General features: G+C 34.4%; 1 protein-coding gene across 1 annotated transcript; it reads left to right on the top strand.

Moving 5' to 3' along the window:
* Positions 1-27,247, top strand: LOC140161304 (gamma-aminobutyric acid type B receptor subunit 1-like). The gene is made up of 6 exons (XM_072184781.1): positions 1-252; positions 13,037-13,192; positions 21,512-21,682; positions 22,503-22,604; positions 26,635-26,700; positions 27,011-27,247. Exons 1-6 carry the CDS (start codon positions 25-27, stop codon positions 27,245-27,247), a joined length of 960 nt encoding a protein of 319 aa, XP_072040882.1. The 5' UTR covers positions 1-24.

Genomic DNA, 27,247 nt, shown 5'->3' with positions numbered 1-27,247 from the left:
GCTTGGTATCTTATAGCTGGAAACATGCCTTCTTGTGTGCACATTTGTCTATTGGATCTGCTCATCCTTGGTGTCAGTTTAAGCAACTTCTTCGTCATCAGCAGCAAACCTCAACTCCATGTATTAAGTCTGTTCCCAGGAGGAGAGAGAAGTGGTTTAGACATTGCGGCGCAGATGGCTGCAAACGACATCAATGACGCAACTGATATACTGACGGACTATGAATTTATTCTGCACATCAACAACACAAATGTAAGTTGCTTGAATGCTTGTTTGATTCCTTTGATTCTATATTCATGGAAATACTTATTATGAAGTGCCGGGTTGCATGAGAGTTGGCACACACAAAAAAAGATATTTTGTCAATTGCCCAAAGAACTTGACGAAATTCATATGCAATAGAATGAACATGCTTTATCCTCAGAATTTAATAGTCGGGAATAACGCCAAGGAGAACAGACGCTTTCAAAACAATTTGAAAAAACAAACATAATTTACAATTGCCAACAAAATGACACTTTGAATAAAAGCTCTCTCAACATAGTAATATTGGACAGAGTCTTGGGCAAAACAGACATTTATCATGATTTATACTGCATCGAAGGTCAGTTTATATATGTAATGTATGTATCGATATATCGCTGGATTTCATGTGATATCGATTGGAAATCGAATGCTAGGCAAGAAATTTATGTATAATTTCTTTATTGAGGACGAAACATAATTTTCTACACGCAAGACATATCAGGTTCTTTTCATGTTATGTTTTGCATTATTTTAATGTTTTGTGAAATTATTTTGTATAATTACGTATGTTCCTGGGTGAAAACCGAAAAGCTGTGATGAAATCAAAATGAAATAACAAAAATAGTTTCGTAGCAACGGGTGATTTGTCATGGTGGATGAATAATTTCGCTTAAACAATTTGTCAAATCGGAAGAAAGCTATAGAACATAAAACATGCAGAATGGGTAAAACATTTCGAACGCTACTGTTTTATTTTGAGAACTAAGAAACTATGGGCATATAGTTATGAGCAATATCTTTTGGATTTTGTGGGCGTAAATTTACGATTCGATTTCGAAATCAAATCAAACTCAAAGTGTTCCTTATAATTAATATAGCTTAACTTAATTCAGGAGTCTGGTTTTTATGTCTCAGAATATACATCCCAATCCTTTCATAGATTTTAACATTCAAGAAAGATATCGGCAATACGCAAACAAAATTAATATGATCTTTGAAAATATTGATGTGATATAATGCCAGCTTTGAGGAAGAGTTTATTTTATGTATATTGACAACAGAATAGCAAACCAAATTTGTGGGTTAAATGATATATAGTGGAAATGTAATGAAATGTATGGAAAGGATTCCAAGTTGCAATCCAAAAAGAATACCTTGACCTAATTGTTATGTCGATCATTCAATTTGAATCGTCATGCATTTTTAAAAACGGATGAAAGCATCTCAATTAAAGGCACATTCAGTGCTCATCAGAAGGATCGTAGTAAAAATCATCAAAATTCAGGTTTTGGCACATTTGTAACTGTCACCACATATCCTGCTAGTGGTTAAGGGATGGGGTGTGAACGTTTGGACAGTAATTATTGTGGGACATTAGAGCACATCAGACATATCGAATTGCATTCTGAATACGAAGAATGTCCTTCTGATATCAAATAATTTTGATTTTTAGAAATTCGCAATGTAATACACATTTTATGGCAAATCATTAAAAATTGATATTTAACAGTACTCGAAGTAAAATTTATAAATCTGATGATTTATACTTAAAGTGTATGTAGGTGGGATGAAAAGCCGACGATCAATTGAAAATTCTGACCTTTCGTATTGAAGATATGGATTTTTTCCCCAAACACCAAAAAAATTAGGTCTTTTTGGGGAAAAAATCCATATCTTCAATATGAAAGGTCAAAATTTTCAATTGATCGTCGGCTTTTCCTCCTGCTACATACACTTTAAGAATATATCATTAGATTTATAAAATTTACTTCGAGGACTGTTATATATCAAAAATGTGAAAAATATCACATTTTAATAATTTGTCATAAAATTTATATTATATCGTAAATTTCAAAAAATGAAAATTATTTGATATCAGAAAGACATTCTTCGTATTCAGATATGTCTGATGTGCTCTCATGTCCCACAAAAAATACAGTCGAAACGCTCAGATCCTTAAGGGTGGTCTTAACCCTGGAATTATGGAAACTTTCGGGCTTCATAACTGCTAAATTATTAGTCTAAAGAATATAAAAGTATACATTTTTAGACTGGAAATGACTTGCTGAATTCATCTGTGAGGTCCAATTTGGACCAAAATGCTCATTTTGGAGAAAATACCAAAAACTGGTTTTTGGCCCAAATTTTTCGTGCAACGTAACGTAAAAAAAATTGTTTGGCCAAAAAAAATGTTATATTAATTTTTAAAAACTAGATAAAAATATCTAGGGACCGTTTTTTCATTTTTTTGAATTTTGACCAACTTCACCAAAAATATTTGAAATTTGGGCGAAAATCAGGCTTTTTTATGGTTTTTTTGAAAATTTTGCATTTTTGGACCATTTTTGGTGCAAATTTCTCAAAGTTGGTCAAAATTCAAAAAAATAAAAAAAACGGTCCCTAGATATTTTAATCTAGTTTTTAAAAATTAATAAAAAAATTTTTTTGGTCAAGCAATTTTTTTGTTACGTTGCACAAAAAAATTTGGGCCAAAAAAACCGTTTTTTGGGATTTTCTCCAAAAATGAGCATTTTGGCCCAAATTGGACCTCACAGATGAATTTAGCAAGTCATTTCCAGTCTAAAAATGTATACTTTTATATTCTTTAGACTAATAATTTAGCAGTTATGAAGCCCGAAAGTTTCCATAATTCCAGGGTTCAGACCAACCTTAAGCTGAAAACGAAAGACAATAGAAGACGTGGCCTACACATGATGTATTGGAATGGTGCTTCAACTTTGTCAACACTGCTGTTTTCTGCCAAATATTACATTTGAAAACATATTACATTTGAAAAATTCTTAATTACAATTTGAATGAATCATCCTTCACTTTTAGGCAATTCATAAACAATTTTAATTTTGTTACACTTTAGCTGAGATCACAAGAGAAACAAGTAAACACTCAAAACGGTGGCTGCACAATAAAATGTATGTTAAGGCCATATAAAATTAATATTTTGGTTCTCGTCCAGAGGATTTTCATGAATTGATGAGGGAGGAGGTGTTTTTTTTTTTTTTTTTTTTCAATGTAAAATCAGCATTGTCAGTAGTTTTCGGTCTTTTCCAACAGTGCTCGAGGAAACGATGATTTTTTTTTTTTTTTTTTTTTTCAAATGTGAGATTCTGAGGATAAACCCCTAGAGTACCACAAAAAGACTTGGAAGTGATCCTTGTTCTCTAATAAACTTATTTATATGTATGAAAAATTCATAAATCATTCCAAAGTCTAAAATAATTGAAAAGTCTTTAAAAAAAAAAATCTGACAAATCCCAGAAATTGAGGAGGGAGGGACGAGAACCAAAACATTAATTTTATACGGCCTAAGGTGAGAGGGTGGCAGGGACCAATATTTTTCCAGTTTTAACTATTCAGGGCGGATATTTTTACCTTTAAATCTCATAAGAAATACACTGGCCTGAGTTTTATACTGGTAATTCCCAAAGCTGATTCTATTGCATCTACTCACACATACTTATCCTATTTGAAACGATTTTCAGCATCGCAAATTAGAATCCTATGCACGAAAACACGACTTCACATAGCGTTGTAAACGATAGGAACATTAGCGATAACTCGAATCTATGTAAACAGGCTGTAGACTGTACTTTACTTTAAATTGTTAAAGGGTGAGTATACTTTTCACTCATATTTGGTATATATGATATACGAGTCTGTACCCGGGCACCTTTGTTCCATAACCATTAAGGTATAGGAAATTTTTTGTTTTTCCTATAGCCCCCGAATGAAATGTATTTAATTATGTTTGTACTCACTCAGGTAGCATTGTGAGGTTTTTATAAATATTGCCGTCCATTTCTAATCGTCTCCCCATAGGCTTTACATGTAAAATAAAAAGGCTCATAAAATTTAATACATGTAGCACCTAGTTCGGATGTAAAATTCACACCAACTGCTTTTTGAGTGACTACAAAGATAATTAAATACTTTTCATTCGGGGGCTATGTGGATTTTTTTAAATGTATTCCTTGTACAATGACATTTCACAATAAAATGTCCATTGGAAACAAAGGTGCGGGGGGGGTCCGTACAGTCTGTCTTTAATATTCATTTGGCTAAACGTGCAGATGAGTCCGGGAGATGAGTTTCAGACGGTATTTTAAAATCGTTCAAATCCTCCAAAAAGAGTGATTGTAAATAATGCCGATTTCCAATGTCTTTTAAATGTCATAAATGTCATCATGCATGATAACATCTCATTGTATGGTCATTTCATTGAAATTGTATAATAGTAAGTGACTAGTCAGAGTTGCGGCTATAAAGTTCAAACAAGAAGAGTCTTTAAAAAACAATCTTACGCTCAAGGAGCACCGGCAGGATTAATGTCCAAAATATTGGTTAGTTGTTTGGTTATCATTGGTTATCAACAACTTCCTTCACCCAATGGAATTTGGGGAGCTGCACAGATAAATGGTGGATGTTACAATCTAAGTGCGGATACTTTGCGCTATTCTGGCTGCACAATGCCTAGTTGATGCGATCTGATTGTGATGATTTCACCATGGCAGCGAAATTACAGCGCTTTGAACACTCCGTGATCTGTGTATAAGGCGCTATATAAATACCGAAATTTATTTATTTATTTATTTATTACATTTCACACTGTTAAAAATATCCGGTTAAAAAATGTTACTTCTCTTAGAGTCTGTGAAAAAAACCAGAATTGATATGTAAAACCCAAAAAAATAAATCAGTCAAATCGTGACCTTTGACCTTTTTGCTTATAACTCCAGAAGGGTATGTCACAGATAGGTAAAAGTATACTTTTTCTGGATCGCCATGACAAGAGGAATAATTTGGAGAACATTTCAACAGCATTTGAGCAATTTGAATTTTGACCTCTGTGTGAACTTTGACCCGCCATATCTCAAAATGCCCAATGCTGACAGTTAGAGGTCCAGTAAACTTATTTTTGATGTTTGTGGTCTTGAGAAGCAATATCCACCAAAAACAAAACTATGGACACCAAAACAATGTCATACCCACTGGCAGCTAGACTACGGTATATGATCAATTAATCAAGTTTGTTTTCACTACGAAACTTTTAAATAGATGGTTTACAAATCTTCGCCTTACTGTCTCGTAGAACTAATGATGTTAAGTCAGTAATATAACAAGTGTGGCCACTTTAATAGTACAAAGTGATTCATTTGGCTCGATCACATGAGATTATAATTGTGGTAAATTTCTAGAAACCGTGTCAAATTCTGATGCACCCCATGCAAGATTGGGCTAAATTGTGTTAAATCGCAGTCTGCTATAAAAAAATAAAGTTACAACAAATTTGTATTGAATATTCAGCTAAATTAGTGAAAATGGTGCAAAATAATCTGCGATTTCCCCAGTGAAATCCATGGACATAAGCGTATTCTATACAGCGAATCCTTGGATTGGAAAGGGAAACATTCCATTTCAATCTTCGACCTGAATTGAAACTTATAGTCTTGTAGCTTCTTGTGTTTACTCAGATGACCATGCCTTTAATGAAAATATATGTCCTATTATTAACAAGCTGGTGATTTATCAAGGTAATTCAATAGTAACATCAGAATCTTTAGAGTAGAATGCAATCTAAAGGGTTACTTGCATAAATGTGATGCGATCAAGCAAAATCAGTCAGAACTCGGAAATATTGATTTTGAGATATAGCCAAACAAAGAAAATATTTCCCTTTGGTTCCTTTTGTTTTGGAAACTCTTGAATTGCTCATATATCTTTGGAACTGGTTGCTTAATTTCAATGGGGTTTTCTGCAAATGCAGCTTTGTAAATGCTTTTTATTATCCTATAAGGGAGCGATCGTTATTTATGGCAGGGGGGAATCGGGGTAAATTTAGGTGGGAACACAAAATTTTTTTTTTGTCGTGAGTGTGGAACCTGAAATTTGTAGTTGAACCAGGGGGGGATTGTTAAATTTTAAATGGAGAAAATTTGGAAAACAAGGGGGAACGCGAAATTTTTGAGCGGACGCGAGGGGGGAACGCGAAATTTTTTGTCGATATTTTTGCCAAAACACCCATTCCCCCCCCCTGCCGTAAATAACGATCGGTCCCTAAGAAACACAAATTTTAATATTTCCGAGTTCCGACTGATTTTGCTTGATCGCATCACAAATGTCTATGAAAATAGCTTGTGTAGAATAGCAAGTTACAGTGGACGCTATAGTGTATATTTTGTCAATACATTTGAGTTCATTCTAGGTTCTGATAGATAGCTTTTTTATCACTAAATCAGCCATTGATTGATGTATTTTCGTGAACCTTCAAATAGATATGCAAAACATGGTCGGGGTTTCAAGGAACTACGAGTATACGCTATCAGACTGGTCATGTTGCTTAGATTTAGTCAGAGGTAAAACGTTTTTGACTAAATCATTTAAAGTCTGTCTACTTGCTCGCACCCCCCCCCCCCATGCCAATCCGAAAAAAGTCCACTTTTTTCCTGTAAAAAGTTAGAAATCGGTCCACTTTTTTCGGAAAAACGTAGAAATCAGTCCTTTTTTGAAGGAAAAATTCACAAACGGTCCTTTTAAACTCCAGCTCCCTCATACCCTCCCCAATGAATAAATCATGGCCACAGGCCTGAGTCACAACTTGCTTAGGGAGTGATCATAAATACTTTGGTGCGGGTGGAAAATATGGGGGATCAAAAAAAATGAGGTCCTAAAAAAGGGGGATCAAAAAAATTAGTCCTTAATAGGGGAGGGGGTCAAAAAAAATTGAGGGTAAAATTCTGGGGTAAAATGTACGAGAAGGCATGTACATTCCAAAATTTGTGTGCGCTCCGCGCGCATGAATTTTGTAATCTCAAGCTACAAATCAACAAAATGTGCGCACTTTTTGGGTGTAACACTATGACTCCAATGAGTAATAACTCCAAACGGTAATTTTTAGCTAATGAGTTAATGACCATAGGGGTAGATCCTGGGGCTGGGGGGGGGATAAATCCCCCAATATTTTGATAGAGGGATGGTCGATACAATCATCCCCAATGTTGACGCCTGTATATAGGTTTCTAACCAAAATTAACCCCATATTAATTGGTCATATTAAACTAGTAAAAAGTGCCAATTTTTTTGCGCTTCGCGAAAATTAATTCCGGTTTTGTACTAGGCCTATATTTCACCAGTTTAGCTTCAATATGGCAAATTGTTTTATACCACAAACTTATTTTGTCGGCAAAAGGTGCTGGATTCACTGCACTTTCAAGAAATTTCTCCAACCCCAATGTCAAAAAGAAATCTATGCCACTGTTAATGATGTATATTTTTGGTTTCTTTTTTAAGACATGAAGGGGGGATCAAAAAAATTTTAGACCATAAAAAGGGGGAATAAAAAAATCCACCTTTTTTAGGGGGATCAAAAAAAATTTGACGTCCGAGGTTCCAACTTTTCCACCCCCACCCACCAAAGTATTTATGAACACTCCCTTAGTTCTCTCGGATTATGTTCTCAAATGGCGAGCGCAAGGCCCGAAAATTAATTATTCTATAATAATCTGGAATTAGATGTCAAGTTCTGTGGGGTTTTGTTGCTTCAAATGTTCTCAACAATAGTTTTGTCACCTTGCATATGTAGAATACCCACCGGCTCTTATTTCCAATTAATTTTCAGTTCACGGTTATCGACTGAAGAAAGACTTTAATCGACTGTTTTGTTCTATTTATTTCGTGCATTAACGGGTTTACACGGATTTTTATATACTAAGCATGCCAGTCGTATTGTTTTCATTTAATTAGCTTGGAGAAAAATGGGAAATTGAACTTGTACCTAAATTCACAGAAATAAATTACTGCATGCAATTTATGGATGTGCACTTCAATCCCACACCTCTGTAGTGTAACAAACACTACACCCACCCACCAGGCACCCACCCACCCCATCGCTATATACCCACCCCTCCCCCCTGTTTGTAAATACGTTCAAACGAGGACCTCGACTTTAGAAGGATCTAACCGAGGACTTACACACCCGTTTTTAATCGACACACCGTGGACCTCACGCAAACACACCAGGCAACTTACTATCCAACTGAGACCCGTCCTATACCCGCTATGGGGGACCTATCTTATATGCTATCTTATATGCATATTTGCATCATTTACGTCATCCTGGGCATAGTTTCAAAACGAGGACGTCCTCGTTTGGAGGTGTGTCCTCGTTTTACGGTGTGTATCCATATGTAGGTCCTCGTTAGACGGCATTTACAAACGCCACACCCCTACAAACACACCCCACACTCCCCACCGGCACACACCCCCAGTATACCTTAACACAAAACACTTTGTCTTTCAGCGTTATGTATGCCTTCTTATAGGCTACTTTATGTTTAACCCGGTAACGGAAAGTTTACGTTTTGTTCAATGCATAAGGTAACTTAAGCATACCCACATACCGCACATAATATACACACCCCTACCCGACCACCGCACACCCACTTTAGTAGTAGCCTACTGTGTGTCGAATCATGGTCGAATACAAAATACTCAGTTTTAAATTCTGAGACGAATATACCTTTAGGTATATTCGTCTCAGTTTAAATTACTACTTGCTTCGGTAATTCAGGTGGAACCGGATTGAAACTTGAGAGATAGATCGCTATATTCGTATTTGCATTTTTTTCTGTGCTACATTTCCTAAAGTTGAGGAACTACTTGAAGCATCGTTTGTAAATAAAAATCTTACTGAAATAACTATCATTGTCATATCTGGTTACGTTAAGTAGAAGACAATCATGGTAAATGACGATGTTATCTCCAAGTACACGGTGTATCAAAAATGATTGGTAGGCCCTACCCATCAGTTTTGTTGTCTAATGAAACGCACGCTTCTTCCACATTCAATATCAGATCCCATTAGACTACTATTTATTATTTACTAAACTCTACAAATATGGTGGATTTTTTACTGCATTTTGATGGTGCATTCTTGGCCATGCTCACTGGATACTGATGGGTACCTACCAATCATTTTGATACACCCTGTATAATAGAGATCATGTAAAATAAGGACAACGCCGGAACCCACATGTAAAATGTTTCAATGCTTAGTCGTTTTTCTTTTAACTTTCACGGAATATAATCGGGAATACAATGCGAAATATCATTTGTTTTAAATAAAAATAGATAATTTCGGCATTTTTATAGCGCCTTTTTAATTTGTTCACAGCGCTATACATTGAACAAATGTATATATATTCCGCTGCTAATAGGCCTATACAATGTATTCAATTTCAGTTTTATTGACTAGCATTTAAAATATACATTTGGATGTACATTTCTGTTGCCCGGTTCTGTTGACGTCAAAACACTTGACCACTAAACATTCTTCACAAGGCAGGAGCCGGACTTTTTTTAACCCCATGGTTGCCAAGTTTTGACTCCTGGTGTGTCCAATATCTTACACTACAAACTATAGGACCAGAAACCATCTTTGGGACCAGGAGCTCATCTTTGCTCCTGGTCCAGGCATAATTAATATAAGGCTTGATTCTTCATTTTTTCCACTAAACATTCTTCATTTTGTCCATCTTGTTTTGTGAATTTGCTTGTATTCTTTGTATCAGGGACTCTCACATCGCTGTTTGTATATACTTTCGGTTATTTTTGTCCGTGCCCTAATTGCATACGGTATTTGTCTACATGTTCTGATGCAAACTGTTCATTTGTCTTTTGACATATAAAAATTACTGCATAAAATGTACTTCATATAACTTAAGTTATTTACAATACTATTATAACAACGCAATTGCATATTTTTGTACATAAAAGGTCAAACCAATTATGGGCTATTATTTTATTTTATTTTTTGCCAGGCTCCCCACAAAAACATATCTAACTGAGTAACAGTATAGTTATATATAATATTGTAAATATGAGCAAAGATATTCCGATATTTGACAGGGAGCGTGAATCTAATTGTGATCATCCACATGTCAATGCTTGAGCAATAGACACGATTTAATGGCATGTGTACTTCATTATTCCAATTCATTAATGATTGTATAATTTATATTAAGGTGATACTACACCCCGTGATCAATTTTGTGACTAATTTTGCATTAAAAAAATAACTACACATTGGTAACAAAAGTTACGTACGTATATTATATAGGGCAAGGAATCAAATTACTTCACTGAAATTTCAGTGATTCAAGTGGTTCATTATGTTAAGAAATGAGGTACATTCTAGCGGTACCTCTTTTCTTATCATAAATAACGTACCGCTTGTCTTGAATCACTGACATTCCAGTGTAGTAACTGGATTCCTTGCCCCTATAATGCATGTATACAAAACTTTTGTTACCAGTGTGTTATTTTGTTTTTGAGAAAAATGCAAAAATAGTCACAAATTTATCAAGGGGTGTAGTACCACCACAAGGTTGGTCTTAACCCAGGAATTATGTAAACCTTCGGTCCTCATAACTGCCGCATATTAAGAAAGGCAAAGACTTGATCTGTGAGGTCAAATTTAGGCAAAAAATGCTCATTTTTTGAGAAAATGTTCAGACAACGTAACAAAAAAAATTAAGCAAGCAAGTAAGCAAATGATAAAAGTTTTCCCACCGAAAGTATATCTTTTCAGGAGTTCATCGCGTTTTTCTTGCAAACCTGAATCAGCATATTTTTGGTATCATCCCTGTAAACATGAATAGATAAAACCTGGAATACACTCTTGTTGTCATGGAAACAAGTGGTACTTGAATTGAATGTCTTCATCTTGAAGAGGGAGAACATCCTCATCTGGCATGGATATGCCAATTATGTTTCAATTTATTTTTCAAGATGAAATATCATCCTATTTATGACGTTGTACCTGTAAATAGTATAGTTACCGTAAAATGGGGTAACTTTGGGCACTTTTCAGAGTACCAATAATATTTCTAATTGTCTCTTTTTTTATGACATTAGGGTTCCTTCTACACCTTGAAGTTGAAAAAGATTTTTTAATAATTTTGTATGGGTGCCCTAGGGGTTAAAAATAGCCTGACCAAAGTTACCTCGCATTTGGGGCAACTTTGGTCAGTGTATTACATTCCATGAAGAAAAAAAAATTCAAAAAAATTGATCTTCGCTGTATATGGGCAAGTTGTTGTTTTTTGTGACATTTGACCCCTTGTAAAATTAATCAAACACACATTCTTGCTCACAAATATCGATTTTATTTTTCTGAAAAAATGTTAAAAATGCTCATTTTTGTTCAAAAATCACGAATTTTTCGTAAATTGGACATAAGCGACTATAATTTCTTCCAAATATATTTCTTAACAAATTGACCATTTAAAAAATATATATTTGACCGACCAAAGTACCCCCCTGACCGAAGTTACCCCATTTTACGGTACCTTTTAGGGCTCTGTCACCCACCTTTGCACAGTATTTTTTATGGGACATGAGAGCAGATCAGACATATTGAATGGCATTCTGAATACGAAGAATGTCCTTCTGTTATCAAATAATTTTGATTTTTTTTTTTGTAATAAAAATTTTATGGCAAATTATTAAAAAGTTATATTTTCATAATGATATTTACTTGATGTGTATGTAGCTGGGAGGAAAAGCCGACGATCATTTAAAAAATGTTGACCTTTCGTATTAAATTATAGCGATAACACACCCACCCTCAACCATAGCACAGTAGCGTAGCCAGCGGAGAGAGGAAAAATGAAAAGGAAAGTGCCCCCGACATACAATGAACGAGAAAATTGGGAAGGCAAAGGAAAAGAAAAGGGAAAGGGGCCCGTTTCCCACCAAAATTCAGCCCCATCAGCGACCTAAATAGTGTAAAGTGCACATTGTCCCAATAACGTCTTTTTTTAACCGCAAAGCGTTTCAAAGACAGTCGCTCTAAAAAAAACCCCGATATGTATATATCCCAACGATAATACCGGGTTAGATAATTCGTTTGCCCAAGATCGTAATAGTTGGAGAAAGCTTGTAGTCGCCTGCTCCGCAGCCGACTGATGATCATGATGAATACCGGGTTAAAATGATGCAACCGGGATTTTTAAAAATGGGAAGACATTTTATTTTGCCCCCCCCCCCATTAACCACGTATCCCACTCCCACACCCGACACACACACACCCCTACAAGAAAACAAACACGGAATTCGCAGAGAGATAAATAATGTATCTATTATATGTAAATGTCATCCATTTTTATTCATTGTATGGTTTGAATATACCTTAAGACGGCAAAGTAAACTGCATTTCGTAAACTCTCCATGGGGAAACACTTCTCCTCATGGGTTTTGATATTTCTTCAATGCCATGTTATTTTTAGAGATATTTATTGTGCACCAAAAGTTTTGTCAAACACAATTCAGTTGGCTCATGAGGTATTGGGCACTGATTTCGCAGGTTTGGTGAATGAAAGTGTGTTCATATAACTAGTGAAAATGTTGTTAAAATCGCTTCATTTTGCAGACTGCCTTTGTTAAAGCAATATACTGATGTGCGATTTCTATAAAGAATAGATTTCAATAAAGTAAAACAAAGAAATTTGCTATTTCATTCCAACGCTTATAATTGTGAACTCGAAGTAAAACCGGAGATCTCCGGATTTATTATAAAAACTTAAATTTTACTTTAATTAAAGCACTTCATGTTTAGTCTTTCACATGGTGGATAGGCCTAGTACACCATTGGGCATTACAATCATGCAAAAAGTAGAAATTCGAGAAAAGTTGAGGGCGTCGCTGTGGAGCAAATCACATATTATGGCTTTAATTCTGATTCTAATAATGATACATTATTATCATTTCTTTTCAGCCGAATGATCCCAAACAGGACAACAAGGCAATGGCTGAACGATTCCTTTACCATCACATATATGAGGGACCTGCAATTCCTATCCTCGTCGGGACATACTTCTCTTCCGAGTCTGAAATACTTTGTGAAAGTTCTGCTTTATGGGATATCACTCAGGTATATACTGTGCACAAAAAGTGTTTTTACACTTAAACATTTAAAACAAAAGCAATATTTGAAAGACAGTAAACCTAAATTACCAAACAAAATAATCAATAGATGGATACATTTTGCGCATGCGAATTTGACATCTCATCCGATACAATGCGACTTTATTCCCTTAAAGTTATACCAATTTGAATGAAAAAAGATAGCATTTCAGCGGTGATTCCGGGGGTGATTCCCACCGGATTTTGTAACAGGTTCATTACAGCATGACAGATCAACACTCACTCGCTGTGCTCATAATGTGTGTGTTTCCAAGAGTAAAGTCTATGTTAACATTTGTCACTTTTGAAATACTCTCTTTTTGGGATACGTTGGGAAATGGTCGCTACATGCCGAATGACGGAATGAGGTATCAAAATACGCAGAACAAAATTCTCCCTCTACATGCACGTATTGACTGCTTTATTTGGTAATTTATGTTAGTGTCTTTAAGATATTGCTTTAAGTGTGTAAGGATACTCTTTGTGTTATTGTATTTTCGCATGTTGTTGTATCTCTGCTTCTATGTTATCATATTGTGTTTACCACAGGTACGTTCACCCCCACCCTCTTCGTGCACCCACCCACCTCACCCCAACATGCTGCTTAAACCCTCACATCAACATGGTATTAAGGTTAGCAACTATTTTAAACTGTTGCAGTTTGGTAGTTCACAGCATCTTGCGAATGGTAGTGAGCTTTGACAAAATTTGCATTGATCTTTTCATAGCGAGTGTCTAGAAGAATTCATATATCACAGATAAAAAAAAAGCTGAAACAACAACACTTTTGTAAAACATACATAACTCATTAACAACAATAAATCAAGAAAGTGTTCAAAGTATATGATTTGTAGAATGAACTTTTGCAAAACATCAAAGTGTTATTTTTCAATAATATATTGATTTAGATAATGAAAATCGACCAACAATACATCGTATGCCCGTAAAGTATTGCTTTTATTTTGTTTTAAATGTGCAAGGATACACTTTGTGCTATTGTATTTTCGCATGCTGCCGTATCCATGCTTCTGTAGCTCTATATATACTCGTCATGTTACATCGAGAAATGTTATCATTGTTGATATTTTATGAAAATACCATCTTGGCCTACATTAAGGGCTGGGGTATGAACGTTTGGACAGTATTTATTTTGTGACATTAGAGCACATCAGACATATCGAATTGCATTCTGAATATGAAGAATGTCATTCTGATATCAAATAATTTTGATTTTTTGAAATTCGCAATTTAATACACATTTTATGGCAAATCATTAAAATTGATATTTTTGATATTTAACAGTACTTGAAGTAAACTTTATAAATCTGATGATTTATACTTAAAGTGTATGTAGGTGGGATGAAAAGCCGACGATCAATTGAAAATTTTGACCTTTCGTATTGAAGATATGGATTTTTTTCCAAAACACCAAAAAAATTAGGTCTTTTGGGAAAAAATCCATATCTTCAATATGAAAGGTCAAAATTTTCAATTGACCGTCGGCTTTTCCTCCCTGCTACATACACTTTAAGAATATATCATTAGATTGATATAATTTACTTCGAGGACTGTTATATATCAAAAATTCTTATAATTTGTCATAAAATTTGTATTATATTGTAATTTTAAAAAATGAAAATTATTTGATATCAGAAAGACATGCTTCGTATTCAGAATGCAATTCGATAGGTCTGAGGTGCTCTCATGTCCCACAAAAATACTGTCGAAACGCAATAAACGCTCATTTTGGATCCCTTAAGGTTGGTACTTAGCAAACACAACACATTGTTATATTACTGCATACCTTTCAATCTGACGTAGAATGCAAATTCAAGTTGTGTTTCGCTAGGTGCATTTCCTATATAGAAATTACAATCATTCTCTCACGAACAGCAAGTACGTAACAATAAAGTTATATAACAACTAGGGCACACGGTATAGGTATATAACTATCATGATTGCATTAGAGAATGAATTTGGAGAAAACCTTCTGATAATTACAAACACTTGCTGAGCAACAAGACCTTCCCTCTAAGCTTTTAATCCGATAAGCTGATTATCTATTTGTTTTCATGAATTCGAAGACATTCTTTGATGTATTACTGAGCTCAATTATCTGAAATTACTGGAGCGTGAGCCACCCAGGCTGGTGGCTCAGCATAGTATTTTATTAACAGAAGGTTTTCTCCAAATTCGTTTCCTAATGTGTTCTCTACACAATCTTTTGTCAATTTCAAATTCATCCGAGCTGCACTTTGAAAGGAGATGGATTGCATTATTGGTGCTTCAAAAATAGATAAGTGTGCATCAAGTGTCTAACTGAACAGATTATTAATATTTGATTAAATGTAACACGAACGTGATTCATTTACATATTTACAGTGGATTAAAACTACAAGGAAACAAACATATACAGATTTGCTCTGGCCTTGCTTATTTATAATGGCAAATAATCGTAATAATATTGCCTGGTTGATGAATGACAATATTTTAATAGCTTTATCTCGAATCATAAATAATAAAACATCAAAAACAATAAAATATTGACGATCAAACAATATAATAATGAAGCTAAAGTGTGTTTTCTATACTGTGGTTCTACATGCATGACTAAAGGTACAGTACATGTAATAAATATGATGCAAGTTTGATGCCAAAGTGCGTTTTCCATACCCTGGTTTTTCTTGCAAATTGAAAGGTATGCAAGTTTGATGCCATAGTACGTTTTCATACCCTGGGTTTTCTTGCAAAATTTAAGGTATGCAAGTTTGACGCTAAATCAAAGGTACAGTATTATGTAATAAGTGTAATGCAAGGTTGACGCTAAAGTGCGTTTTCCATATCCTGGTTCCTCTCGCAAAATTAAAGTACAGTATGTTAAAAGTGTATGCAAATTTTACGGCAAAGTCCGTTTTTTGTACCCTGGTTTCTCTTGCAAAATTAAAGGTACAGTAGGCCCTATATGTAATAAGTGTAATGCAAGTTTGACGCTTTAATACATTTTCCATACTCTGGCTTTCCCCGCAAAAATTAAAGGTAAGCTATACAGTACATGTAATAAGCAGTGATAAGTGTATTGCAAGTTTTACGCTAAAGTGCATTTTCCATATCCTGCCTGGTTTCTCTTGCAAAATTAAAGATACAATATATGTGTGATAAATGTAATGCAAGTTTGACGCTAAAGTGCGTTTTCCATGTCGTGGTTTCTCTCGCAAAATTAAAGTACAGTATGTGATAAGTGTAATGCAAGTTTGGCGCTAAAGTGCGTTTTCCATGTTCTGGCTTCTCTTGCCAAATTTAAGGTAATGAGTGTAATGCAAGTTTGACACTAAAGTGCGTTTTCCATGTCGTGGTTTCTCTTGCAAAATTAAAGGTACATAATATATATAAGTGTAATGCAAGTTTGCAGACGCTAAAGTGCGTTTTCAATATCCTGGCTTCTCTTGCCAAATTAAAGGTACAGTATATGTAACAAGTTTGACGCTAAAGTTCGTTTCCATACCCTGGTTTCTCTCGGAAAATAATTTGTAATAGGTATAATGCAAGTTTGACTCTAAAGTCAAATCCTGGTTTCTCTAGCAAAATTAAAGATACATTATTCATGCAAGAAGTTGTTTGTAATATATTTACTTTTATGTTTATAATGTATTTGATGATATTGTTTGATGAATAAAATATGAATGAATTAAATGAAAATGTAATGCAAATTTGACGCTAAAGGACATTTACCACACCCTTGTTTCTCTCGCAAATTAAAGGCACAGTGTATGTAGGCCTAATGCAAGTTTGACGCTAAAGTGCGTTTTCCATACTCTGGTTCCTCTTGCAAAATTAAAGGTACAGTATATGTGATAAGTGTAATGCAAGTTTGACGCTAAAGTACGTTTTCCAGACCCTGATTTCTCTCGGAAAATAATTTGTAATAGGTATAATGCAAGTTTGACTCTAAAGTCAAATCCTGGTTTCTCTAGCAAAATTAAAGATACATTATTCATGCAAGAAGTTGTTTGTAATATATTTACTTTTATGTTTATAATGTATTTGATGATATTGTTTGATGAATAAAATATGAATGAATTAAATGAAAATGTAATGCAAATTTGACGCTAAAGGACATTTACCACACCCTTGTTTCTCTCGCAAATTAAAGGCACAGTGTATGTAGGCCTAATGCAAGTTTGACGCTAAAGTGCGTTTTCCATACTCTGGTTCCTCTTGCAAAATTAAAGGTACAGTATATGTGATAAGTGTAATGCAAGTTTAACGCTAAAGTGCGTTTTCCAGACCCTGATTTCTCTCGGAAAATAATTTGTAATAGGTATAATGCAAGTTTGACTCTAAAGTCAAATCCTGGTTTCTCTAGCAAAATTAAAGATACAATTCATGCAATAAGTTGTTTGTAATATATATACTTTTATGTTTATAATGTATTTGATGATATTGTTTGATGAATAAAATATGAATGAATTAAATGAAAATGTAATGCAAATTTGACGCTAAAGGACATTTACCACACCCTTGTTTCTCTCGCAAATTAAAGGCACAGTGTATGTAATGCAAGTTTGACGCTAAAGTGCGTTTTCCATACCCTGGTTCCTCTCGCAAAATTAAAGGTACAGTATATGTAATAAGGGTAATGCAAGTTTGACGCTAACGTGCATTTTCCAATTCCATATTGTTTGATGAATAAAATATGAATGAATTAAATGAAAATGTAATGCAAATTTGACGCTAATTTTGCGAGAGAAACCAGGGTATGGAAAACGCACTTTAGCGTCAAACTTGCATTACATACACTGTGCCTTTAATTTGCGAGAGAAACAAGGGTTCCATACTCTGATTTCCCTCACAAAATTGAAGGTACAGTATATATGTAATAGGTGTAATGCAAGTTTGACGCTAAAGTGCGTTTTCCATACCGTGGTTCCTCTTGCAAAATTAAAGGTACAGTATAATGTAATAAGTGTAATGTAAGATTGACGCTAAAGTGCGCTTTCCATACCCAGGTTTCTCTTGCAAAATTAAAGGTACAGTGCATGTATTAAGATGCAAGTTTGACGCTAAAGTGCGTTTTCCATATCCTGGTTTCTCTCACAAAATTAAAGGCACAGTATATGTAATAAGTATAATGCAAGTTTGACGCTAAAGTGCGTTTTCAATATCCTGGTTTCTCTCGCAAAATTAAAGGCACATTATATGTAATAAGTGTAATGCAAGTTTGACGCTAAAGTGCGTTTTCAATATCCTGGTTTCTCTCGCAAAATTAAAGGTACAGATGTAATAAGTGTAATGCAAATTTAACGCTAAAGTGCGTTTTCCATGCCCTGGTTTCTCTTGCAAAATTAAAGGTACATATATGTAATAAGTATAATGCAAATTTGACGCTAAAGTGCGTTTTCAATATCCTGGTTTCTCTCGCAAAATTAAAGGTACAGATGTAATAAGTGTAATGCAAATTTAACGCTAAAGTGCGTTTTCCATGCCCTGGTTTCTCTTGCAAAATTAAAGGTACATATATGTAATAAGTGTAATGCAAGTTTGACGCTAAAGTGTGTTTTCAATATCCTGGTTTCTCTAGCAAAATTAAAGGTACAGTATATGTAATAGGTGTAATGCAAGTTTGATGCTAAAGTGCGTTTTCCATACCCTGGTTTCTCTTGCAAAATTAAAGGTACAGTATATGTAATAAGTGAAATGCAAGTTTGACGCTAAAGTGCGTTTTCCATACCCTGGTTTCTCTTGCGAAATTAAAGGTACAGTATATGTAATAAGTGAAATGCAAGTTTGATGCTAAAGTGCGTTTTCCATACCCTGGTTTCTCTTGCAAAATTTAAGGTACAGTATAATGTAATAAGTGTAATGCAAGTTTGACGCTAAAGTGCGTTTTCCATACCCTGGTTTCTCTTGCAAAATTAAAGGTACAGTATATGGAATAAGTGTAATGCAAGTTTGACGCTAAAGTGTGTTTTCCATACCCTGGTTTCTCTAGCAAAATTAAAGGTACAGTATATGTAATAAGTGTAATACAAGTTTGACGCTAAAGTGCGTTTTCCATACCCTGGTTTCTCTTGCAAAATTAAAGGTACAGTATATGTAATAAGTGTAATGCAAGTTTGACGCTAAAGTGCGTTTTCCATACCCTGGTTTCTCTTGCAAAATTAAAGGTACAGTATATGTAATGAGTGTAATGCAAGTTTGACGCTAAAGTGCGTTTTCCATACCCTGGTTTCTCTTGCAAAATTAAAGGTACAGTATATGTAATAAGTGAAATGCAAGTTTGACGCTAAAGTGCGTTTTCCATACCCTAGTTTCTCTTGCAAAATTAAAGGTACAGTATATGTAATAGGTGTAATGCAAGTTTGACGCTAAAGTGCGTTTTCCATACCCTGGTTTCTCTTGCAAAATTAAAGGTACAGTATATGTAATAAGTGAAATGCAAGTTTGACGCTAAAATGCGTTTTCCATATCCTGGTTTCTCTCGCAAAATTAAAGTATACAGTATGTGATAAGTTTAATGCAAGTTTGATGGTAAAGTGCGTTTTCCATACCCTGGTTTCTCTTGCAAAATTAAAAGTACAGTATATGTAATAAGTGTAATGCAAGTTTGACGCTAAAGTGTGTTTTCCATACCCTGGTTTCTCTTGCAAAATTAAAGGTACAGTATATGTAATGAGTGTAATGCAAGTTTGACGCTAAAGTGCGTTTTCCATACCCTGGTTTCTCTTGCAAAATTTAAGGTACAGTATATGTAATAAGTGTAATGCAAGTTTGACGCTAAAATGCGTTTTCCATATCTTGGTTTCTCTCGCAAAATTAAAGTACAGTATGTGATAAGTGTAATGCAAGTTTGATGGTAAAGTGCGTTTTCCATACCCTGGTTTCTCTTGCAAAATTAAAGGTACAGTATATGATTGTAATAAGTGTAATGCAAGTTTGACGCTAAAGTGTGTTTTCCATACCCTGGTTTCTCTTGCAAAATTAAAGGTACAGTATATGTAATAAGTGTAATGCAAGTTTGACGCTAAAGTGTGTTTTCCATACCCTGGTTTCTCTTGCAAAATTAAAGGTACAGTATATGTAATGAGTGTAATGCAAGTTTGACGCTAAAGTGCGTTTTCCATACCCTGGTTTCTCTTGCAAAATTTAAGGTACAGTATATGTAGTAAGTGTAATGCAAGTTTGACGCTAAAGTGTGTTTTCCATATCCTGGTTTCTCTAGCAAAATTTAAGGTACAGTATATGTAATAAGTGTAATGCAAGTTTGACGCTAAAGTGCGTTTTCCATACCCTGGTTTCTCTTGCAAAATTAAAGTATACAGTATGTGATAAGTTTAATGCAAGTTTGACGCTAAAGTGCGTTTTCCATACCCTGGTTCCTCTTGCAAAATTAAAGGTACAGTATATGTAATAAGTGTAATACAAGTTTGATGCTAAAGTGCGTTTTCAATATCCTGGTTTCTCTTGCAAAATTAAAGTATACAGTATGTGATAAGTTTAATGCAAGTTTGACGCTAAAGTGCGTTTTCCATACCCTGGTTTCTCTTGCAAAATTAAAGGTACAGTATATGTAGTAAGTGTAATGCAAGTTTGACGCTAAAGTGTGTTTTCCATACCCTGGTTTCTCTTGCAAAATTAAAGGTACAGTATATGTAATAAGTGTAATGCAAGTTTGACGCTAAAGTGTGTTTTCCATACCCTGGTTTCTCTTGCAAAATTAAAGGTACAGTATATGGAATAAGTGTAATGCAAGTTTGACGCTAAAGTGCGTTTTCCATACCCTGGTTTCTCTTGCAAAATTAAAGGTACAGTATATGGAATAAGTGTAATGCAAGTTTGACGCTAAAGTGCGTTTTCCATACCCTGGTTCCTCTTGCAAAATTAAAGGTACAGTATATGTAATAAGTGTAATCAAACTGTGCATATAAGTGATGAAATGTAGGAATAGAATATCACTTAGTTCGAGAATACCTCCTTTATGGTACAAAACTGAATACATAATATATGACAGTCAAAAATCGAAATTTTTCAAATTAAATATTACCTAAGAACCCAAAGAGAATTGCTCACAATAGTGGTAATCTTGACAACATACTTTCCTTTTTCACTTCTTGGCTTTCTGTCACCCATAAATAACTAATAATAATATTATTTTGTTTTTTCATTTTTTCCATTTGCTCGCAATAGTGCTAATTTGGCAACATACTTTCCTTTTTCACTTCTTGGCTTTCTGTCACCCATAAATTACTACTAATAATATTATTTTATTTTTTCATTTTTTTTCCATCAGATATCCTACGGTGCTGTTTCACCCCGACTATCAGATAGAAATCGCTGTCCTACATTCTATCGCACCATCTATTCGTCCGTGCAACAGAATCTTCTACGTGTTAAACTATTGAAACATTTCGGTTGGGATCGTGTGGCTATTGTGGCACAAAACGATCTGCTATTTACCGCTGTAAGTATAGAGTGGTTAATATTGCACGAATGGTTCTATTTTCTTTTACATTTAATTTGCTTCATACTTGTCAAGGGAAATTCATGTACTGTACTTATAAAAACCAACACTAATTTTCCCCTTTATTAAGGAATCGGATAGCAACGTTTGCCCAGTATTTTTGTGGTACATGAGAGCACATCAAAACACGCCAAATTGCATTCTGAATGCAAGGAATGTCTTTCTGATATCAAATAGTTTTGACTTTTTGAAATTCACAATATGATACAAATTTTATGGCAAATTATTAAAAATTGATAACAGTCCTCGAAGTAAACTTTATAAATCTAAAAATATGTACGTAAATTGTATGTAGCCTGGAGGAAAAGCCGTCCATCAATTGTAAATTTTGACCTTTCATATTGAAGATATACATTTTCCCCAAAATGGTCTTCAAATTTTAGGTGGGGGAATGTGCAAAATATCAATTTTTAATAATTTGCCATACAATTTGCATTATATCCCGAATTTTAAAAATCCAAATTATTTGATATCAGAAGGATATTCCTCGTATTCAGAATGCAGTTTGATGTGCCTGATGTGCTACCAGTGTTTCTTTTTTCAAAAAGTACCCCCAGTAACCTCTCAGATATTTTATAACGAATGCCCTCAGTAAACCTCTGAGATATTTTTTAACAAAATTCCCTCCCCACCCAAATTCTGTGATATTATGTAACAGATATTGCATCGTTTTACTACAATTGCAAGCTGTAATACATGAAGAAATAATGATAATTCAACTGTTAAGTTTAATTAAGTGTGATATTATTCTGTTCCCAAGGTTTCTGACAATCTGCGTCGCTTATTGGAAGCAGAGAACATAACAGTTGTAGCAAGTGAATTATTTCTCAATGACGCCTCTGGAACTATGCGCTACATTAAGGTATAATCATATCAGTTTATTACATTTTCCCCAAGATTCATATGAATTTTATTCTAATTGATTTTGACCTTGCTGGACATTGTGAACAATTGAATGTTATGTATCGAAAATACTGAAACACACGTTCTTCCACAAAAGATTATGGTTATCTTTATCAGTAGCAATGAATTGACGCATTGGTGTTCTGTGTCCATTTTTTTACTTAGAATGACTAGTCTATATATATTGCCCTTTTTCAAGCGTTTGGTATCCCATTCATTTGTCTTGAAATCACATACCGTTAAGTCATTACCCAGTCATTAGTATAATTAATGCACTTAAAGTAATCATAATAGGGTAAAGGCTCCGATAATTGTAATATTTGTCTCGAAGCTCCTCTGATGTTCAAAAGTCAAAATTTAAGCGGTTTTTCTTATTTTTGTAAATTTTCATTTTAGGTATATTATTGATTTACGACTGCCCAGTTTTCTTGTGATATTGTTCATTGCTACACAAACTTACACAGAATTAATCACAGATGCAATATGACGGATTTGAGTCTCCGTAATTTATTATGGGACATGCAAATCATCGGTCGGTTCTTCTAATGTTATCTTAATTATATTTGTATTCATGCATATCGTTTAGATACCAAAACTGATAAGTAAAAAGTATGTGTTTTTCTCTATTGAGGACATGCAGGTTTGTGTATTTTTTAAGGGCTGGGGTATGAACGTTTCGACAGTATTTATTGTGGGACATTAGAGCACATCAGACATATCGAATTGCATTCTGAATACGAAGAATGTCCTTCTGATATCAAATAATTTTGATTTTTGAAATTCGCAATGTAATACACATTTTATGGCAAATCATTAAAATTGATATTTTGATATTTAACAGTAGCCTACTCGAAGCAAATTTTATAAATCTGATGATTTATATTTAAAGTGTATGTAGGTGGGATGAAAAGCCGACGATTAATTGAAAATTTTGACCTTTCGTATTGAAGATATGGATTTTTTTCCCCAAAACACCAAAATAAAAAAGGTCTTTTTGGGAAAAAATCCATATCTTCAATATGAAAGGTCAAAATTTTCAATTGACCGTCGGCTTTTCCGCCCAGCTACATACACTTTAAAAATATACCATTAGATTTATATAATTTACTTCGAGGATTGTTATACCTCAAAAATGTGAAAAATATCAAATTTTAATAATTTGTCATAAGATTTGTATTAGATCGTGAATTTCATAAAATGAAAATAATTTGATATCAGAAAGACATTCTTCGTATTCAGAATGCAATTTGATTGGTCTGATGTGCTCTCATGTCCCACAAAAAATACTGTCGAAACGCTCAAAACGCTCATTCCAGTTCCCTTAAGCAAATCAACCATTGCAGAAATGGAATTTAATGGAAAAATAGAAAACCCACATTAGAACTGTATAATATAATATAATATATTTTACTTAGCTTAAAGAGGGAAAACAAAATTACAGATGTGAAGTACATTATACTTTAAGTTAAAGAGATATTTAGGCAATGTTTGAATTTTGCTTTCAAGGGCTAATAATTGTAATGAGATTCATGCGTTAACGTTACACTGCAAAAAGAAGTGTTTAGAAATTAAACACTTTTCTAAACACAATTATTTTGCCTTCACTTTGTAAACACGTTTAGCAGTTAAACATCATGTGTCAAATTTCTGCACATTGGTCAGTGATGGTGTTCAGTAAACATCTGACATCCATATTCTAAACACATTCTTGCCTTCACTTTCTAAACACTGTTTTTACAGTGTAATGATAAAATTATGTACATCCCTTCTCAATTCTTCAGAGGTCGTGAATTTCTGTCCATTCTTTCTGTATTTTATCAAATCAAACGTCAAATAAATATTTAGAAAGAAATTATTGATAATACAGGTCATTATATTTCTAGACAAAGCATTCACTGTAATTTGGAAATATTAGCAACATGCATGTTTGGCCAAAATAATGGGCCATTAACATTTCTAACTCTATTTATATAAAATGTGAATCAATTAAATCAATAAAGTGACATTACAAATATTATTTTGAGTTTCATGTTAATGTCTTAAGAGTATTGCCTTATGAGCCATACTGACTGTATTTGAAATCGAAGACATTATACATAATGCGACAAAATGCATCAGTAAATTTTTTAACCTTTTTTTGTTATTGCAACCATTTACATTTCTAATTCAAATTCTGGATATATTAAGCCCTTTGTCGGAGAGATAAAATGCAATCAACCCTGAAACTGAACAGACGATCAGTGAATTAATTCAGGACAAAAAGTATTTGAAGCTGATCTTATAATAGATCCTGCAACATACACAGATAAAACTGTTGCACGTGTTTGGCAAAATGAGGAAGGAGGGAGGGTTTTTATGATACACTGTCAAACTATTTTAATCAATTTTTATCATATATCAAAAATGACATAAGGGGAGTGGTGGGTGGGATAAAAAAAATAATTTCTATGTTTGCTCTCAATGGTCACCCGACATAGAATGGCCCTTAGCAACCAACCAAACTTAGCAAGCACGCCCATGATTAGGAGGATCCTCCTGACACACCGAACGGAGCACCCCATTGGTTTAGCCAACGGTAACCCATCAAAACATCCCGTCACTTCACGAAGGCGAATCTATTTCAGCCGCAGGGATAATTTTGTGTTTCATTTGACGAGCAAAGCAAACTGCATTATCAGCATTTACATTTTAAAAAACCCTGAAATTTAAACAAAATTGAACTGATCCCAGAAAGTGAGGAGGGAGGTGGGCGTGAAACGAATTAATTTTTTTATGTGACCTACATGAATTTAGATCATGAAAGGCAGTTCATAAGAAATGTATTGAATTCTCAGTGAACATATATTGTGTTGTAGTTGATAACGAATTTGAATTGCATGAATGCTGTTCAACATATATTTTGTAAACTTGTTCTGTTTTGTCGCCTCATATACGCTATCTACAGATGTCGATGCTTTAAAATATTTTCACGGTGCAGTTATGTGGCAGATACAAAAGCGATGTGCCCCGGCTGTGTGTTCAGGTGTTTTTGATGTTAACTGCTATTATACTATATCCCCATGGTGTTTTTTAAGTAATGAGAGCGCGACGTGCCTTTTAGTTCGTAATGGTTATTCTTAAAAGCTCTCACGTTTAAGACAAATTAATGTCTTAATGGTGTTGTACCTCGATAGTATTAGCTGTGCGTGACAATCACAAGCTGCTGCTGGTCCCTCACCACCTCGTATACACGGCCTAATGAGTGACATTAAGTCAGTTCAATTTTCTTTTGTTAGTGGAGCGAGTAAAATGGTAAAAGATGTGGAACAATTGTGATTCTTCTAAAGGCAATACAAAAGTTGTTATTAAAGTAACTCGCAATGACCAGCTCTCACAAAATGCGCATAAAGTCGACAAAATAACATTCTGAGAGATTCCAGATTTGAAATCCTTATTTTATAGCCTTTAAAATCATACCAAATATGTAAGATTGCTCCTTGCTTTGATCTTCAAAAATCAATATTCCTCTAGAATTTCAATATTCCTGCAGAATTTCTTTTGTTTTTAATGGATTTTGGGGACTTTATGCTCATTTTGTGGGAGCAGGTGACTGTGAGGTAAGGCTTTCTGTCTCTCAACCCACGATTATGATTTTGGTGCTTCAAATTACATTAGGCTAGGCCGATGTCCAGTTTAGATATAAAATGTAACATGGGTGGTCTTCAGTGAACGGCTCTTTTCAGGGCCATCAAAACTTGACAGCTCCAAACTTGTCCGAAGTTGAACCTGATAAAAAACTTACTTATTCCAAGGTCAAGTTGGTCATAAGTATTAAATTAATATTAATTTATCAAGAAAATTTGTTGAAACCTATCAATATATTTCTTCAACAGTTATCGAAAACCTAAAAACCACAAATCTTTCTCGTGCCAACTCGCTATAAAGGATATTATAATACTGTACAGTTGGCTATCGCAGAAATTGAATTTCGTTTGTTTTTTTATTTGTAGGAAAAAGATGCTCGTATAATCATTGGGTTGTTTTACGAACCGCAAGCTAGAATGGCGTTGTGCGAGGTAAGTTTTTCCAACCGTTGTTTTGTTTTACATACTACATGCCAGAACGGGTGCCAGAATGGCTTATGTGAGCCATTTCAAACACATATTGCTTGTATTAATGACAATTGCTATGCTTAATTTATAACCATAAAACTACATTACATTTAACACCTGACCCTCCCCAACAGCTCCCCAAAGGATGCCCTTCACCTCAGTCGCAATTTCGACCAACCTTTCATCCACTGATTCTATCTGGATACTCATTATTTCCCATGGAATTGCTAGGGATAATCTGACATGTCCTGTTTTTTCTCTCATTTGAATATAGGCATACAAGCAAGGAATTTACGGTGGTCGTTACGCGTGGATTATTCGCAGCATTGGTTTTGAAAACCCAGACTTTCTTTACGAACAAGACCCTGCTATCACTTGTACGGGGCCTGATTTGGCTAAAGCTGCCGAAGGTGCCATAACAACGACATGGAAACTTACCACTGACTCTACGGCTACCATGCCTACAGGAAAGGTATTGAGTAATGAAATGTTGATTCATTATTACAGGTAA

The sequence above is a fragment of the Amphiura filiformis genome, chromosome 1, assembly GCF_039555335.1.
Source record: "Amphiura filiformis chromosome 1, Afil_fr2py, whole genome shotgun sequence".
In the NCBI taxonomy this organism is placed as follows: Eukaryota; Metazoa; Echinodermata; class Ophiuroidea; order Amphilepidida; family Amphiuridae; genus Amphiura; species Amphiura filiformis.
Note: the sequence above shows the minus strand (reverse complement) of the source record. Positions and strands in the feature narration are given on the sequence as shown.